Genomic DNA, 19,500 nt, shown 5'->3' with positions numbered 1-19,500 from the left:
CAATGAGTTAAATCGTGTGTCAGAAAGTGAGGGACACGGTATGAGGGTAAAGTTCAAAACAATAGCTGAGTTATATTATTTCATAGAAAATTTAACTGGCTTATATCAACACAGATGCTAAAACTCCTTCAGCTAGCAAAAGTAGCAGAAACATAATAAAATAATTTTGCTATGGAATGGTTAGTAGTAATTTTCTGTGTGACAACAAAATGTTTCTCACTATAGGCTCCTATTTCATGTATACACAGGAGAAGCAAATATTGATGTAATCATCCAGTAGCAGGGCTTTTTTAAATTATCATACATTTGGGAGAATGTAAGAAAATGGGTTATTAGCTGGGGAAGATAAAGTCAAACACAGTTTCAACAATTTAAAGCTGGACTCACTCCTTTGTAGCTATTGCATAGGCTTAAATTTATCAATACTAAAACTGTCAAAAAGTCAAAACACTACTCAATAAAAACTCCACAACCAATTTCCTAAACGGAAAAAAAATTGAAAAGAAAAAAGAAAAATTACATTACAGTGCCAAAAATCCTGTTTACTTCTCCCACATATGTTCTGTAACGATATCTACTTTTGGACTTAGGGCCTGATTTAGATTTCGGCAGACGGGTTACTCTGTCACAAAGGTGACGCATATCCCATCTACCGAAACATAAATCCCATTAGGTGCTACTGGATTTATATTTTGGGGGACAGGATACTGTTGTGATGGAGTAACCTGTCCACCGAAATCTAAATCAGGCCCTTAGTCTCTTTTATGAAGTTCAAAATTAAGCTGTATCCGATGAAGTCCTTCAGAAATTGGGACGCCTTTGCTGCAAGGTCCTGCTGAAACTCCGAAGGGCTTGAAGATACAAAACTTTTCTATATCCCAACTTTTCAGACTTTCTGAAGAAGTACATCTTAGCTACTCCTGAGGCTCCCAGGAGCTCAGGGACAGAACTTACGGGCTCGGACTCACTCTAGTAGAGGCCACCAGCATGGTCCACCCCTTCAGGTCTCCACACAGATCACAGAGAATGTCCAGTTCTTTTCTGTTCTGGCACAGGTCAATGAAGTGTTCTAAGAAACAGTGGGTGAAGTGCTACTTTTTGTTCCATTCACTAGAGAGTGGGTGGGGCAACTCAGACACTCCATGAACAAAGGGCAAACGTTCCTACTTTTGCAGCACATGCTGTGAGTTTCACTGCAAACTATCCCGTAATTCACCATACTCAGTAAAATCCACCATGGCAAAATCTTTCTGCTCCTGAAGGGAGTTTGTGGCACACCTACAGGTACATTTAAGGCAGTGAACAGTTCACTCTCCCTCAATCAAAGCAAATTGTTTCTGGGGGTAGCTCCCTCCACCAATGAGACGAATGCCAGGATGTCAAACTGTGTTTTACGATGAAACACCTCTTCTCCACGCTTCCCTTTCCACTAAACTCTAAATGTAAAGGATTCCCCCCACTCCTCCAGTCCCTTTTAAGTTAGTAAAGTTCTTCAACACTCCTGAACTGCTGTGCTTGAGTTAAGCAGGGTCACATTCATCTGAGCCATCCTTCAAGGCCCAAGCTATTGTCTCTGCTCTACACCTCATCAAAGCAACAGTGAGAGGCCAAGTGCGGACAGGTTAGTGCTAATTAGCCCCATTAATTAGCATTAACCTGTCTTTAGCAAGGAACAGTATAACGCTTTAAAAGTTACTTTTCCTGTATATTTATCACATATTGAACGTTACCATTGTATTGGATTTTTTTATAAATATATAAACTAGTGGTTAAACCATTTTTACACCTTATTCTTAGCCAGAGATACAGAATTAACACATTCAATGGGCTTTAGTTTGTCCTTTATAGGACCAGCTACAGCCCTAACAGTCAAACTAGCTTTTGGGAGCTAGTCACTGTAGTAACATCCAAATGTTGAATTCTTATTTATACCACTTTTAAATGTTAGGCAGCCTACCTTGTGTACTACAAGGCTTATTTGAGGTGACATACTTAATATTTAAAAGTAAAGTTTTCCCCCTGTCAGACAGTTTATTTTGACAGGTCTGCCTGCATTTTCAAAAACTGTAGGGGTTGGGCTATACATGCAGGCCTAAAGCTATGTTTTCCTTGTCAGCCTAGTGAATGGCACAATAGATGCAGTTGTTCAAAGGTGACATTTAATTTTCTATGACATCAGTGTATTTTCTTATACCATACACTATAGCCTTTCTAGAAAGTAAAAGTTAACATGTTTTGGGGGTCAGTGCACATATACTTAGGACTGGACAGCTGTATCCCAATGCACAGAGTTAAAAAAAAAACCTGAAGCATCAATTGATTAAAAATAAAAGGGAAGTTGACACACAAAAAAAAGGGCACTTGCTCACAGGGATATACGCTCTTGCGGACCTAAGTAATCATCTAAAACCAGATGACTTGTTAACCAGGTAGTTATTAGTGTGGCTTCCCAAGATTTAAGATTCTTTATGACCACCCTTCTTTGCTGTGCTTTTAGTTTCATAGCTAGGAACCTACCTCCTTGATCAGTTTCCCTGGAAGAATAGTTGATTACTATGCAGTAGTGTATACTCCATTTTATAATATAGGAGTGCCCGAGTCTTCCCCTCAATGAAGCTAGAGTTGTTTTCATTATTGGTTTTGTTTATATCAGATTTGAACCTCATGTAGTTTCCCTGTCATCTGTGCAGTACTATGTACTTATTCTGCGAGTTTAACTCTAATTCATTTATCTTCTCATCAGGTTCTTAAAACGTTCTATGTTTCACGTCTTGATTTCCTTTTAAAAACAGTTTTGATTCAGTCAGCCATACTGGCTGCTGGCTTAAATAATTTGGTGACTACCTATCTAAGTGTTTGCTGCACGTCCGAATTCATGACCCATGGTTATTGCGCGTGGGTTTGCTGCTTGATTCCTGGTTCTGGGCTGGAACTCCTGATTTCGACATGCCAACTGACCATCTGTGGCAGGTTTGAGGAGCAAGCTGTGGAACGTAGCTGTTTCAGAACCCATTATTAGGACACCAGAATCCTTCACTTTTGGAGATGACTTACATAACCAAAAGTGTTAAACGGTCAATTGCGTCTTTCCAAGCCTAATGGCGGACATTTCTGGCAAGAATTTTCAAGACAAAACCCAGGTAGAGAAGTTTCAGGATTGGAATCAACATAATCTGCTTTAGAGTACAAATGTCAAAAAACAAAAGTACATGTTGTGATTACTTTACTTGGGCTGTGGTTATTGAAACTCTAAAAACGGTGGAGCTTTGTACTGTCATTTTTGGCAAAGAGTTTCAAGATATGGATTACTTTATTAATAAAAGCATTTGCAAACAACACAGCGAGTAACAGAAGGAGGGGGCCTGTTGTGCACATTGTTGTCTTCATTAGGCCGTTTACTATCCGATACAGTTTCTTAAAGGAATTGTTAGCATTTTTAATTTTAGTATTTAATTGGTAAATTTCAGTCTGTCTTATTGCATATTGATATTTTTATTGTTGATTTTCTGTAAATTCCTTTCTTTACATTGTGGTACGATTTCCTCCAGATTCTTTCCTTTTTTTTAGCCTCTTTCTTAAGTTCCATAAGCTCGGGAATATACCACAGAGCCCAGCCACTAGTCTGCTTGGACTTTTGTGATTTACATGGGACTAAAGGATTCAGAAACACAGTCGGCTTTCAAAGTTTTCCTACATTTCCGTGGAATCTCCCTTTGTGATAGGGCGGAATCATTAAGACTACTCGTCCATTTAACCACATAAAATTTTGACCATACCCATCTAGATTTCAAGGGGAGGGACTGATTCTATGCTCTCCTAGGAATGTCTAGCGAGAAGGGAACTATGTAGTGATCTGACCATAAAACAGAGGATTTATCTTCTGTGGCTAATCCTATAATATTTGTATTAATTTTGATTTTTTTTTTAATTATGAGAAAAAATATTTTAAGGTGAAGCAAGCATGAGCAACAAACCTTTCCAGGAAAGGAAAGTTTTGGGGGCTGGAGCATTTTCCAAGTGTATGCATGAGGTCTGAAGTTAACAATGTGGTTTATTTCATACAAGTAGTAGATACCCAACTGAATTGCAAGAACACCTTAGTAATGGCTACTGTATGTAACCCATATAGAATTAGTGAGCCAGAAGTCACCCAATCATACAGAGGCCGGGTAGTGACATGAAAACAGAGAGTCTTGTTTATTGGAAAGTAGTGCTTTAGGAATTGATGAGGAACCATACAACCCATCAGGTTGCACAATCCAGACTGATGGAAAACCAGCAGAGTTTATGGTGGATTTGAGTCCCACATACTCATTATTTTCTAATATGTATTTTCACCAAAATTGGGGAAATAAACTGTTAGAGTTTAATGATAATGTTAATTGAATGCCAATCCTTAAGGAAAGAAAAAATATGTTAAGATATTTTGTCTCGACCATCTATTTTCGAAAATACATACATTGTTTCAGTGGCTCCCTGCAACTGCCTAGCTGACCTACTGGCTGTACCTGCAACTTGACCAGCCTGAGCCCTGCTAACCTCTGCTGGAGTGAGTTCCTGACCCCCAAGAGGTGCTCTTAGGGACTGGAACCTTGATGCCCCTCAGCGCCTCTGTTAAGCTCCTCTCCAAAGAGAAGAAAAAAATCTTAAGTTTTAGGCTGTTTGTGAATGGGCCCGTTTGTGACAAGATATCCTCACCGCCTGCCAATGCGAAGCCCTGGTGAACCTGAAATTTGACCCCAACAACGCCCAGCAGCACAATGTCTGCACTTTCTCGTACCACATCGACAGTTCGCAGTGACCACCAATGCAAAGCTCCAGCAACAACAGTCCGCAACGCCCAAAAGGATCCGAGACGCCCAGTCACCTCTTTGTGCTGCACTGCCGACCACCTGCGATGCTCTCCCTGCCTTTTGCAGCACCTTCCACTGTGAATGGTGGTCTTTGCTTTGGACTTTTGACAGTAACTCTTTCAGTCAGACTAACCTGGTCCCTGTATTCATCCCACGCTCCATTGCAGTCCGTCTGAACTTGTGGCTTTACCTGGTCTTGCACGACAAGATAGGAGTGGGGCTTTTTGTGCTTTTAGGCACTTCACTTATTTGAAATCTTTAAAAATACATATCTCCAGTTTGACTGATAAAGCCTGGTTATGGTGTTTAGAAAAGACATGGCGTGTAGGGTGAGAGATATCTTTTATGTGCATGACATCATGTTTGTAATGCATAATTGTTCACAACTTAACTTCCATTGGTAGTCAAACCAAGTCTTTCCTAATCTGTTCCACGTCTTTGCTGCAGACCACAGGCAATGTATATTCAAATCTTCACTGAGCAGGACACATGTCCACTAAAAAAGATACATTAATGTTCGTGATGTGCTGACCAGAAAATATTATTGTAATACTATTAAAAATACGCAAAGCTCAGGGCTCCCAATACTCAGGTCACAATGCAAGTCAAATCTATAGTTATTATTAGATCACTAACCTGAAGTAAAAGGTAGTTATAAAAACACCTTTTACAGGAAGTGTAGCAATAAAATCTAGTAAGATCTTCATGAATGCTTTGAACGTGTTTTCGTGATGCTGTCCTGCAGCAGTATTAGAGCACCCCATGATGCATATACATTCTCCTACATAGAGGAGTTTCAACTGTAGCAAAAGTAAAAAGTGCATACCTTATTTAAAAAGATACACCATACAGATGAATGAAAAATTAAAATTCTTCGCACATTATGGAGGATGAGTCTGGGGATTCTTATGTTGGGCACACAAAACATATAAATGATTCACCTCACAGTGGACACTTTACAAAGAACATAGTAATTAATCTTCTCAATCTTGGGTTATGTTTGATGGGCCAACTGTTCATGCTTCTAACTTAGCACTCCTAGTAATGTATATGCATAATTTACAATACCAACCGTTTCCCACAGATTTCACAGATGTATGGTTTATCACCGGAATGTCGGCGTAAATGAGTTTGAAGATTACCAGCCTGAAACAAAAAGCAAATATTTTAGTATCATTTAAGTAATGTATTCATACAAATGTATCCATGAAAATATAAGAAAGTCTAAGCCAGGCAGTATGACTAATGTAAAGCAGGAGCCTTATGAATCTGACTACAAAAGTATTACTTTAATGCAATAGAAATATACAGAAAAGTCAAGTCTGTAGAAATATACAGAAAAGTCAAGTCTGTCTTAATAGAACCAATAAACAATTGTCTACCCATATGATCTGAGTGCCTGGCATCTCTCTCTCTCTCTATATATATATATATATATATATATATGTGTGTGTGTTTCACTGAAAAAAACAAAGGTTACAGGGACCTTATAGTTAGGTTTTGAATTTATTTGTACAAAACCATAGACCTTTGTTTTTTTCAGTGAATTTCTATATTTCTTTTACTGTATAGTAATTTTATTTACTGTACGTTAACACAACCTCTGGCCATGCCCTTAGGCCGACCCCCTATAAGCATCCAACAGTGCACGTCCTTCACCCACGTGCAGGGGAGGTTGCCTGCAAGATCTGGCATGTAGCCAAACCCTGCGGCAAACACCACCCAAACCCACGCTGTGCACAGCCCTTTCGCTGCGCGCGCTGGGAGTTCGCCGCAGCTTCTCTGGGTGTGAGTATAGGTGTGAGGGTGTATATGGGGGTGGGAGTGGCTGGCAGATTGTGTGTGTGAGAGAGTGAGTACATCAGTGTTTTAGTAGGTGTATCAGTCTGTGCACAGGTCTGTGAGTGGCTGCATGAGGGTGTCTGTGGTTCTGTGAGTGGGTGCGTGAGTGTCTGAGTGGGTGCGTAAGTGTCTAAGTGGTTGTGTGAGTGGGAGAAATTGATTGAAAGGGAGATAAAGAGAAACAAAGTGAGAGAGAGAGTTTTTTAAGGCTTTTAATATCTCATACTTAGAATGAGATATTTTTGTTGGATTTAATAAAAAAAAAATGTATTTGATATATTTAAAAAGAATAATTTTTTTTTAAACTAAAAAAAACAAAAAACTTCACACTGAGCTTTGGGGGTTTTCCTCTTTTTCCTATTTTTTTGTTAGCGCTTTGTGGGCTTTGTAGTAAAAAAACATATATATATATATATAAATGTAGGGACCGCAGTGGAAGCCCTCAAAGGCTCTCTCGCAGTCCCTACTTTTTTTTTTTTTTTAAATAATGCCTTTACAGGCTACCTAGCACTGTGGTGGAAGCCTTAAGGCTTCCCTTGCAGTGCCAATGCTTCAGCGAGCACAGAGCTGCTTTGAAAGCAGCTCCCTGTTTGCTGAAGCATTTCATCTCTGTCATCTGCACTACTTTAAAAGTCCCGTCCCGCTGTGAAAACCCAAAGTGTTTGCTGTGGCTCAGCTGCAGCTGCTCCAATGAGAACTTAGCCCCAGGAGGGTAGTGGTCCCAAGGGAAGCGGGGGCACAGGGCCCTCCCTGCAATAATTACACGGTCGCCCCTGGTGGGTGGTGGTCCCCAAGGCAGCAGGGGTCCCTCCCGCATATTAAAATAAAGCCTGGGGAGGTGGCGGGAGGGAGCGGCCCCCGCACCCAAAACATGAGCCCCGGAGGGAGTGGTGGGCCCCAGGGCAGCGGGGGGAGGCCACAGGGCCCCCCACCCGCATCCAAAAAAAAAAACAAGCCTCGAGGAGGTGGTGGTCCCTGGGGTAGCGGAAAGGGGGAGCACCACAGAGTCCTCCCTGCATTAATTACAAGATCGTCCAGGGGAGGTGATGGTAGCTGGGGTGGAGCGGTGGGGAAGGTGTACAGGCCCCACCTGCATACCAAAGAAATGAGCACTGGGGGCTAGGAGGCTTTTTAAAAAAATTATGAGTGGATTTGTGGATCCACCGTGCCTCTGCTCGAAAAAAGTTTTTAAAATGCTTTTTTAGCTGGGGGGTGGGGTCCTTTTGGGACCTCAACATCAGAGCTAAGGAGTCAGGGTGTTCATGCCCTGGCCCCTTTTTTTTTTTTTTTTTTTTTAAAGATGGTCCCAAGATGGATGCCAACACTTTAACAGCTTGAGATCATTAGGGGTCGCAAATCCCTCGCGTCCCTAGATATACAGATGTGTTTTCCCTTAATTTCTCAAAAACTAATGAACGGAATTGCACCAAAACAAAAAAAGCACTCTTTCTGGAGCAGGACCTACCTTCCTGCCAAATTTGGTGTAATTCCATCCATCTGTCCAGTAGTTTCTGCGGTATCGCTGTTGAAAATCCACATTATTTAAAGTCCGTGATAGCAGGTCTGGCACAGCGGATCTGTTTTCACTGATGTTATTCCTGAAAACAGAGCTCTAAACTAGGGGCCCAGCTTCACAATTGATATAGTTAGCAGGGGCGGTTTCTCTTTTAGAGCTGAGGGGCGGTGCCCCTCTGAAATTCCTACACATTAATATAAAAAATATTAAATTGATCAATTTGTTTAGAGATACAGTTGTATCTCTAAACAAATTGATGCATTTAAGTCTGTGCTGCCAGTCCTAGGCTGCCTACCCCACCTCGCTTTGAAGCACGAGATCGAAGCCAGACAGTAAATCACCTTTCTATACTGTGACGCATGACGCAGGGTTGACTGCTCTAAAGCCCTTCATTTCCATTGTGTTCTATGGCAGTATCCACTATAGGCCAGTGACGCGTTTAGCATCATGATTTTGGCTGTCGGAGTCTTCATCCCTGCATGAGGGCAACCATCCGTCATTCATGGCGTAGATCCCACCCTTTCCCCATTCGTCATGCAGTAGGAGTGGATGCAAGCATGTCTGATTTAGTACCTTGTCTTCGGTAACGGTAAGTGTTATAATGCTAATCTTGTGTTATTTTATTGTACTGAGAACCCTTGTCACACTAGCCTCCTCCATTGTGACACCCCAGGGCCTGGCTGCAGATTGCAGGCTCCTTTAGAAGCGGAGCTGCTGTATTTGTTCCTTGTGCAACTGTTCCAAAAGACGAACAGGGTTTTTGCTCTCTTGTGAAATGGATCCAAATATTTGAGTCAAGCGAAAGGGGAGAGATATGTGCTTACAGTAAAGGCAGTTACCTGGTATATGGCATTAAAACTGGCCCCTATCTTCATGCCCTTAATGCTAATGTCACAAACATTGATTGATATGGGAACAATGAATGTTAAAATGTGGGTAACATGTGTTGGCCATTTAGTTCCTCTTATTTCACATGTCTTCCTCAATGTTGCATTCCTGTTTTACTTAATGTTGCATTCCCCAAGAAAAATAGCCGTTTCATCATGCTGTGTTTCTGTGCATTGTATTACTCTTGCGCACTGCATACTTTGACTTGTGCTAGGTGTTTATGAGGGGCTTTGGTTGAGAGCACTGGTGCTGAGGCTGAAGGCAAAGCACAGTGCCCGACAGTGGGTTGGTCTCTCTGCATAGCACACAGAAAAATGGTCATGTATTCCAGCTGCAAATAAAATTCAGTGTAAATGTGTGTGAAGGGGTGCGTAGAGGTCAAAATATTTAGAAGGCAAAAGCAAAATGAAATAAAGTGCTTAAATGTGAATGAGTGCAGCGTATGTTTTGGGGTGGTAAAATGAGGGAGATGAGGGGGGAGTGCATTCAGGGGAGAGTGAAAAAAAGGATGCTGAAGAGGAATGAGAGAAGTTTGAAAATGTGCAGATGGATGAGATGTGAAGAGAAAAAGAGCATACATATCTAACGTAAAGCACACAACTGAAGGCTATAGTCCTCCCATAGGCATCAATTATATTTAATTCACAGTCTGACAATTTCAGAATAACCACTGTTACTAATTTATCTTAAACAGCTAGCAACCGCTGTGAAAGCCAATAGTACTGACAGGTTTTTAAGTTTGGTGTGTTATATTTCTGGATGTAGTAACATCTAAGAGAGAAACCAAAATACAGGCCAGGTGGCACACTATGGGAATCACAGAAATGTATTTACATGCTCCCATTTGAAGAGCCACCACTTTTTTCATCCCACTTAAAGATCTGCCTGAACATATTTCTGTATGACTGATTGCAGCCTGCAGCTGTAGGCGCTTCCTGATGCCTGGTTAGAGCATTTGTTTTCCAAAGTTGATGCTGCATGCAGTGCAAGAGACTGGGCAAGCACACACTGAAGTTGTTGCTCTGTACAATTTGCACATTAAAGCAACTGTTGAACGTATTACTGTAGTAAGACATGGGGCAGTTTTTAATGTGTTTAGCTTTATAAACCTTGTTTTCTCACTAAATTCGTTTGCTTTCAAATGCACCATTAGACAAACTTTTTTCAATTTTTTTCTTGGGAGGAGAACTCACCTTGGACCTCACGTTTGTCCATTAAGCTTGCTTGCTTCACTCGCTACATAAAGGTCATCATCAACTTTTATGCCCCACCACTTTCAAATGTCACCAGCCACCATTGGTACTGGGCAGACTCATGAAGGGAGCGAATCTATTCTACAAACAACAGAAGGCTCAATGTAAATGATGTTCTCTGAAGAGAGACTTACTAAACTTCACTGCAATGTATGTATGTTAGGTACAGCAGTGGCATATGTTTATGATGATCCTTCCAAGGTCAAGTCACTGAGCCTTTCAGAAGAGAGGCATTCTGATGTCCATATCGACACTAATTTAACTCTTGAAGCAAATGTCAAACATCTTTCTGATTCCTGCATGGCACGCTGACGTATTCTGTACCAACTCTACCTTTGTTACTAACAGCAAAGCAAGCTCCAGAGGTCCAGACCACCATACCAGGCTACCAGGACTACTGGAGTGTATTGTTTCTGGGTTTACCTTTGTATCTTTTGAGTAGGTTGCAACAGATTCAAAACTTGGCAGTTAAATTAGCTCACCAATTACCTATAAGAGCTTCTGCATCTGCTGAACTTAGCAAACTTAATTAGCTCCCTGTGTATAAGTGTATTTTGCTTAAGACAGCGTGTTTAATTTTGCATGTCTATCATATCTCCAATATAAAATAAGGTGCTATGGCACTGTTCAGTAACTACACTCTTAACAGTCGTCTACTTGTTGTTCCAAAGTTCTGACGTGCTAGATTGAGTGGTCACTCTTTCTCTGTCTTGGCACCTAAATTGTTGAACACTCTACTTTGTATGCTTCACTCTATTTCAAAATGTGCTACATTTCAGGAAGGTACTGAAAATATTGCTATATGCTCTCTAAGTAATTTGGTTTCTGTATTTATTATACCGTCAGGGCCCCTTGGCTAACAGAGCAGCTAACAAGTTCCTATAAATGATCAATAGGTGGTACTGGAGGAGATATCACCAAAGGAAATTAGTGGACCATCCCAAAAATTCCCCAAGGAGATTATAAAACAATTTAGGTCCCTCCTAAACAGAAGTATAAACTGCACAAATATTAAAAGACATTTTGCATTTGGTAATCGTAGCAATGAGCCAATAACTCTGCTAATCAATTTTCAAGTCAGAAAAAGGCCTAATACAGTGCAAGACAGAAGGCCAACGCTTCTAACAGGTCCATCCTGCTTGGTAACCACCAACACCTACCTCTCAAAGTTTTATTACAGTCATACTCAGTTTATTTTTTGGCAACTCTTTCACAACGTATCTCACCCAAATAATCCAGCAAAAGTTGATTAGTAGGCCTCTAATGTACATTTAGACTTCTAGTATGTAACAGTGGAACATGGCTGGTGCTTACACTACCTGATTAAACCTCTTCAATTAACTGGAGCATGTCTGCCGTCAAGAACCAGTCAAGCTTAAACTTGTATAATAATAACCATAGGTCTGCATGTACTATGGAGTCTCATACTGCAGAGCTGATAGAATTATGGGCAAATGTTGGACACTGATTAATAAAATGAGCTGGCTCATTATGGGAGTCACTATGCTTTATGTACTCTCAACAATATTGTCTTACATCGGACATTACAGTGCTTCATTAATCAGCAATTTAGCTAAAAGATGCATGTCAGTATCATAAAGACATGATTTGATGGCTCACAGTTTGTTTTGTAAATAGTCTTGAGGGCCTAGTTAACCCCTCGGGGGCCGAGGATGAGGTGGTTACGTCTGCTGCCGTGGCGCTCAGGCACCAGGGACGTAACCACCTCATCCTGGACCTGGCTCATAGCGCTCCCCCCTTGAGCCACCCACCCTCCTACCATGGGCAGGGATAGAAGGGGAATGGCTTCCCCTTCCACCCCTACACCCACTTTACCCCCCCCCGTGACGTCGGATGACGAAAGCGTGCAATTGCACGCAGACCTTATCAGAGACCACCCCCATCGCGCTGGAAGCTAGAAATGCTTGCATTTCTCTTCCCATCAGGGTGTGGGGGCGGGCAGGGAGACATCAAAGAAAGAGGAAAGCCTTTCCTTTCCTTTGATGTCTTTCTTAGCATTTCTGCAGCCCGATCGTGAAGCGATTGGGCTGCAGAAATGCCCACTAGACACCAGGGAGGTTTTTTTTTTTTATATATTTACAAAATAAAGGGGAGCGACCTCTTTGGCAAGAGTCGCTCCCCTCTGGGGCATTTTTATTTTAGGCCATTTCTGCCCACCTTGGGGGCAGATTGGCCTATTTTTCTTAGGCCAATCTGCCCCCAAGGGGGCAGAAGCCACTAGACAGCAGGGATTTTTTTTTGTGCCAATTTCACGCAAGGGGAGTGAATTTTATTTTAGACCATTTCTGCCCACCTTGGGGGCAGATCAGCCTATTTTACTTGGGCCAGTCTGTCCCCAAGGGGGGGCAGAAACCACTAGACAGCTGGGTTTTATTTTTGTGCCAATTTCACGCAAGGGGAGTGACCCCTTAGGCAAGGGTCGCCCTCCTGGGGGGCAAATTTAATTTAGGCTATTTCTGCCCCCTTTAGATCAGCCTATTTTTATTAAGCCGAAACACTTGGCACAAGGGATTTTTTTGTTTAATTGTTTTTACAGATGGGGAGCGACCCTTTAGGCCCCGTGAGGGACAAAGTTATTTTAGGCCATTTCTACCACCCTTGGGGGCAGATCGGCCTATTTCTATTAGGCCAATCTGCCCCTAGGGGGGGCAGAAACCACATAGGCACCAGGGATTGGTGTGTGTGTTTTGTTTGGGGAGGCAGCCCCTTGGGCAAAGATCGCTCCCCATGGGTGCACATTACTGTTGCCCATTTCTGCCCCCCTTGAGGGCGGATCAGCCTATTTTTGTAGGGCCCATCTGCCCCCAAGGGGGGCAGAAAGCCCACAAGAGACCAGAGGAGATTTTTTTTCAAATAAATGGGGACAAAGTTGTTTTACCCACTGGTGGGCAGATGGGGCAATTACCCCCGATCCACTCCCCAGTGCGGGCAGAAAGCCTACTAGATGCCAGGGAATAAAAAATAAAAAATAAATAGTGGGGTGGTGGCTACCAAACAGTATGGGCATGGTTATGCCTAAAACATCTTATCCCACAGCAAGCAAGAGGACATTTGATTATTTTGGGTTTTGGTTTTACATTTGGGCCATGAGAGCTTGTCTAACTCTCAAAATAGATCCCACTTGGAATGGTGAGGGCTGCACTATTTGGACGCTGCCATGTAGAAAAATCTACGAGACCTAGACACATCTGAAAACTAAACATCTGGGTGAGTCCAGGGTGGTGTGCTTCACATGCACCTGCACCATTTGCTTACCCACAATGCCCTGCAAACCTCCAACTTTGCTTGAAATCACACGTTTCCCTATATTTTTGTGATGGAACCTTCCGGAATCTACAGGAATCCACAAAATTCCCATCACCCAGCATTGTTGCATCTATACCAATAAAAATTCTGCCCCACTTGTCAGCCTAAAAACTTTTTTTCCCCAAACTGCCCTTTTGCACCCGCTTTGGTTCCCCTTCATTTTCGACTTGTTTTTGGCTCTTCCCTGCCACAGGCACTTGGCCCACCTACACAAGTGAGGCATCATTTTTACTGGGAGGCTGAGGGGAACGTTGGGTGGCAGGAAATTTGTGCCGTCCGGTGATCCAACACAGAAATGTGTTTTTTTTTAGCAAAATTTGAGTTGCTGAGGATTCTGAGTAAGAAAACATTGGGGGATCCACTCAAGTCACACCTCCCTGGATACCCTCGGGCGTCTAGTTTTCAGAGATGTTTGGGTTTGGTAGGTTTCCCTAGATGGCTGCTGAGCCCAGGACCAAAAACGCAGCCCCCCCCCAAAGCAAAAACGGGTAGTTTTGTATTTGATAATTCTGATGTGTCCACATAGAGTTTTGGGGTATTTCCTGTCACGGTCACTAGGCTTACCCACACAAGTGAGGTACCATTTTTATCAGGAGACCTTGGGGAGTAGAAGGACATTTATATGGCTGCCCTCGGATTCCAGAACTTTGCAGCACCAAAATGTGAGGGAAAAGTGTTTTTTTGGCCACATTTTGACATTTGCTAAGGATTCTGTGTAACAGAACCTGGTGAGAGCACCACAAGTTACCCCATCCTGAGTTCCCCTAGGTGTCTAGTTTTCAGATATGTCCAGGTTTGCTAGGTTTTCCTAGGGGCCAGATGAGCTAGAGGCCAAAATCCACAGCTAGACTCTTTGCAAAAAACGGGTCAGTTTTCTTTGGGAAAATGTGATGTGTCCACATTGTGTTTTTGGGCATTCCCTGTTGCAAGCATTAGGCCTACCCACGCAAGTGAGATACCATTTTTATCGGGAGACTTGGGGGAACACAGAATAGAAGAACAAGTGTTATCGCCCCTTGTATTACTCTACATTTTGTCCTTCCAAATGTAAAACAGTGTGTAAAAAAGATGTCTCTTTGAGAAATGCCCTGTAATTCACATGCTAGAGGAATTCAGAGATTTGCAAATAACCACTGTTTCCTTGATCCCTATTTTTCACTCTTTATATTTCAGCAAATGAACTGCTGTATACCCGGTATACAATGAAAACACATTGCACGGTGCAGCTCCTTTTTTGGCTCTAGGTACCTAGGGGTCTTGATGAACCTACAAGCAATATATATCCCCGCAACCAGAAGAGTCGAACAGATGTAAAAGTATATTGCTCTTGAAAATCTGACATTGCAGGAAAAAGTTACAGAGTAAAACGTGGAGAGAAATGACTGTTTTTTTCACCTCATTTTCAATATTTGTTTATTTTAGCTGTAATGTTCTGTAGGAAAACCTTCTAGGATCTACACAATGACCCCTTGCTGAATTCAGAATGTTGTCTACTTTTCAGAAATGTTTAGCTGTCCGGGATCCAGCATCGGTTTCACACCCATTTCTGTCACTAACTTGAAGGAGGCTAAAAGCACAATTTTTTTTTAAATGGGGTATGTCCCAGTAAAATGCCAAAATTGTGTTGAAAAATGTGGTTTTCTGATTGACGTCTGCCTGTCCCTGTATGCTGGAAAGATGGTGATTTTAGCACCGCAAACCCTTTGTTGATGTCATTTTCAGGGAAAAAAACACAAACCTTCTTCTGCAGCCCATTTTTTTTTTAACAAACTTTTCGCTGTATTTTGGCTAATTTCTTGGTGTCCTCCAAGGGAACTCACAAACTTTGGGTACCCCTAGAATCCCTAGGATGTTGGAGAAAAAAGGACGCAAATTTGGCATGGGTATCTTATGTGGACAAAACGTTATGAGGGCCTAAGCGCGAACTGCCCCAAATACCAAAAAAAAGGCCTGGCGCCTGAGGTGGAAAAGGCCTGGCAGCAAAGGGGTTAATAAAGAAGAACTATATAGTTTACTGATATGTTGGATCTGCCCATGAGATGAGGCAATTTTGCCCTTGATTATTTCTACATGGATTACAAATGTAAAAAAGTCAAATCTCTAAGTAATAGAATATAAAGATCTTCAACACTGGAAAAAATCTCCCATTTGGCAACCAGTGCAAAAATGCCAATTACAGTTGGGTCCGGAAGAAGGTGGTTGTATAAGCTTTGTTTCAGCCAACGAAACATGTGTCAACTGCTTTTAGGAGAGATCCTAGTCCGCAACACAACAGCGGTTGAAACTGAAGATCTTTTCCCGTTGTAATCTGTGGTGTATGTAGAATGTGGCTAGGATGTGTATGAATGTTGCATGTCAGAGGATGTGTAGTGAGAGTAAATGAGTGGTTGGGGGGCAATAAAGATGTATGTAATAACGCTGTAAAATGGTGTAATATTCAAGGATTTTATGTAAAATGCAAACATAAGCTTGTAAGCACTGTACACATATTCAGGACAAATGAAAAAGTGGTGACTCGAAGATTTGCAGAAATGTATAGAATGTTTTGAAAATATATTGAAAAAAGTAAAAAGAAAAAACATGTATATCAATGAAATACAATGATTTAAAAAAATAAAAAAGATGAAAATGTACTATGGACAAACTGTTGGATCTTATTCTGGGTCTTGTACTTTAGGCTGTTGGAGAAGAAATACAGGTTGTGTGGGATAATCTGCTGTCTCTGTGCATAAGAGGAAACTGCTTCTGCAAATATTACCAAACTGCAGACGTCCCATTTAAAATGTTGCTAGTTAGTTGTAAATTAAAAGTCTTTTTAGTGGGCCACTATGAGCCAAATAGGGTGTTTTAATGTTTTGTGAGGTATTGTGTTTTTCCAAAATATTATATTTGGCTGGCCAGGGCAGGATATTTGATGGATTGGTCTCTTTCAAAACAAGAACAAAGGTGATTCAAATAGAAATGTACCAAATTACAATTAATATAGGTGGAAGCAATGCCACCAACATTTCACGATGATTAATCTTTGAGAGCAGGGGATAGAAAAATATATCCCAAGCTAATCTTAATTTTCTATTACCTCCATAATAAACCTACAACAGCATACCCTGTGCAGCTAATTTCATACAGAGAAATTGGATTCAATGGTATTTTTGGTTGACGTTACAATTATTTTTTCAAAGAAAAACTGCCTTTTCATAGAAATAATGAAGGATTTGTAACAACAGCCATTCTAGGAATAATGTGATAGAGTAATCAGCGTTCTTTAAGACAGAAGTTTTGCCCCTCAAAAAGAAATGGACACCAAGGTTTCCAAATCAATTTGTTTTAAGAGAAGCATTCATCACATTATTTTTAAAAATAGGTCTAGTACACCATGTAAAATAACATGTATTAACAGATGAAGATCGTACCTGTGAGAATCGTTTTCCGCAAATGACACATTCAAAAGGTTTCTCACCTACAAAAAAAAGTCATATTTGTGTTCTATTAAAAACTTACCAATTTCACTTAAAAGTATATTTACAAAATTACCAAACTGTGGAGGTCCGATTTAAAGTTTTGCTAGTTAGTTGTAAATAAAATGTTACCTTTAAGAAATATTTCTGGAAAATACTGTATATTCCACGGCATTGCTCATCTAATAAATATCCTCAAGTAGCCAGGCCGGATACAGAAAACTTTTCACCAGCAACAGGACTCCAGGGTCTGGATGGTGCTACCTGACTCCAGTTATGTCTCTTTCCAGCCAGGATGTGAAACTGTCTGTTGCACTCACATTGGCTTTTCACATTTTTTTCACACACCATAAGGTATGAAGAGAGGATCTGAAAGCTTACCAACAGTGAAAAATAACAGAAAGAACACCAATGCATACTTTGGAATCCTGAGAGGAGAAAACAGTGAATGGCGGCTGGACTAAGGGTGCCTGTAAATTCACTAAGGCTACTCCAAAAGTGGTAGCTACCATTAATACAGAATAAGCAGCCTGTAGGCAAAAGCAACAACCGTGCATTTGTTCAAATGGTGATGTCATGAGAAAAGACAAAACAAAATTCAAATCCCACTGCAAAGTAAACAGCATGGGAGGAATACAGTTAGGGCCAGATGTAGGAAGAAAACATTTTGCGAGGTGCAAAGTGCGAGTACTAGCGACTCGCAATTTGCACCTCGCAAAATGTTATGCAGAAAGGTGTTTCAGACACCTTCTGCGACTCGCTATGGGGTCGCAAAGACCCACCTCATCAATATTCATGAGGTGGGTCGCATTTTGCGACCCCATAGCGAGTCTAGACACTCACAGGGATGGTGGCCTGCTGGAGACAGCAGACCACCATGTCTGTGACTGCTTTTAAATACAGCATTTTTTTTTTTTTCTTTTTGCAGCCCGTTTTCCTTAAAGGAAAACGAGTTGCAAAAAGAAAAAATACCGAAACCATTTAGTTTCGTTTTTTTCAGAGTAGGCAGTGATCCATAGGACCACTGCCTGCTCAGAAAAATTTTTTTTTTTGCATTCACAAAGGGGAAGGGGTCCCATGGGGACCCCTTCCCTTTTGCAAATGAGTTACCATCCACTTCAAGTGGATGGTAACTGCGAGTTGGTTTGCGACCGCGCTCTACATCGCGATGCGGTCGCAAATAGGAAGGGAACACCCCTTCCTATTTGCGAGTCGGAATCACATTTTGCGAGTCGGCACCGACTCGCAAAATGTGATTCTGCATCGCGTAAGGGCTTTTGCGCCTCACAAATGGCGTTTTTCACCATTTGCGAGGCGCAAAAGCCTTCCTACATCTGGCCCTAAGTCTTTTAAGAATTGTGCCAACAGATGTGACCTCCTTAAAGAAAGGAGGTCAGAAAGCCATATAAATCCAGATAGGGCAGGCAAATACCCCAGTGAAAGTAGTGACTGCCACACTTATTTGAGCAAGGGAAAGAACAAATGCACAGAAGATAAAACACTTGAGCCACGAAGGACTTTAAGCCTGCAGACTTGCTCAGAGAAACAAACTTAGTTCAGCAGCCTGCACAGACCAACTTGGTAGCAGGTGTTTTGGCAGGTAAGATGATACTCACTACCTCTGATGTCCATCATAAAGCCTTTTCTTGACACCGCTGTATCTCCACATCTGCCGTTGGAGCATCTGATCACTGGAGTGGAAGACTGAACCATTGTATTGCAAAAGCAGATCTATTCTGTGCGGGAGGTGCAGAGGAGGCCGGGAAAATGCAGATCTGCATACCAAATCTTCCTAACCCAAACTGGAACAATAACTGAGACTGTGTAAGACCTTTTTCACCTTCTGTAAGACCTATGGAAAGTAGAGGAATTAGAGGGAATGAGAAGAGCAAACAATGTGACCAGTTGAATCTGACGGTGTTCCCTAGTGACCGTTTAGAGGGAAATGCAAGACACAGAACAAAGGGCACTTCCTGTACAGAGCTGTGACGAAGTCCGAAGTCCACGTACGCAAATCCCAACTGCCAAAAAATCAAGTTGGTCACTTTAGGAAAAAGCTCCCACTATGTCCCTCCAGGGACAAGTGACTCCAGGCCTCCATCTTCACATTCAGAGTGCCTGAAGTTTTGGCTGTCACCAGGAAAATACCCCAGTGCAGAGCCCACTGTCACAAACACAAAGCATCTCAACAAAGGGACCACAAATCCACACCATCCGTCCTTTAGTGATAGTAGATGGTAATGGTGTTGTCTGTAAACATATGTGCAACTCGCATTGAAATGGAGGGAAGAAAGACTGTCAGGGCAAGCCAGACTGCCTGCAACTCCAACACATTGATGTTCATTTGTTGTTCTGATGTGGCC

The 19,500-nt window shown here is 41.8% G+C and overlaps 1 protein-coding gene across 1 annotated transcript in view; it reads right to left on the bottom strand.

Annotated features, from left to right (window-relative positions):
* ZBTB49 (zinc finger and BTB domain containing 49) overlaps positions 1-19,500 on the bottom strand; it is an 83,566-nt gene that overhangs the window by 35,075 nt on the left and 28,991 nt on the right. Inside the window, exons 4-5 of the mRNA XM_069202878.1 lie at positions 17,093-17,139; positions 5,926-5,999 (exon numbers count right to left, since the gene is read on the bottom strand). Coding sequence (XP_069058979.1) covers positions 5,926-5,999; positions 17,093-17,139 — 121 coding nt within the window. The remainder of the gene's footprint in view (positions 1-5,925; positions 6,000-17,092; positions 17,140-19,500) is intronic.

This window comes from Pleurodeles waltl, chromosome 1_2 (genome assembly GCF_031143425.1).
Source record: "Pleurodeles waltl isolate 20211129_DDA chromosome 1_2, aPleWal1.hap1.20221129, whole genome shotgun sequence".
Taxonomy (NCBI): domain Eukaryota; kingdom Metazoa; phylum Chordata; class Amphibia; order Caudata; family Salamandridae; genus Pleurodeles; species Pleurodeles waltl.
The sequence above is the reverse complement of the archived record's forward strand: the minus strand, read 5'-3'. Positions and strand labels throughout refer to the sequence as shown.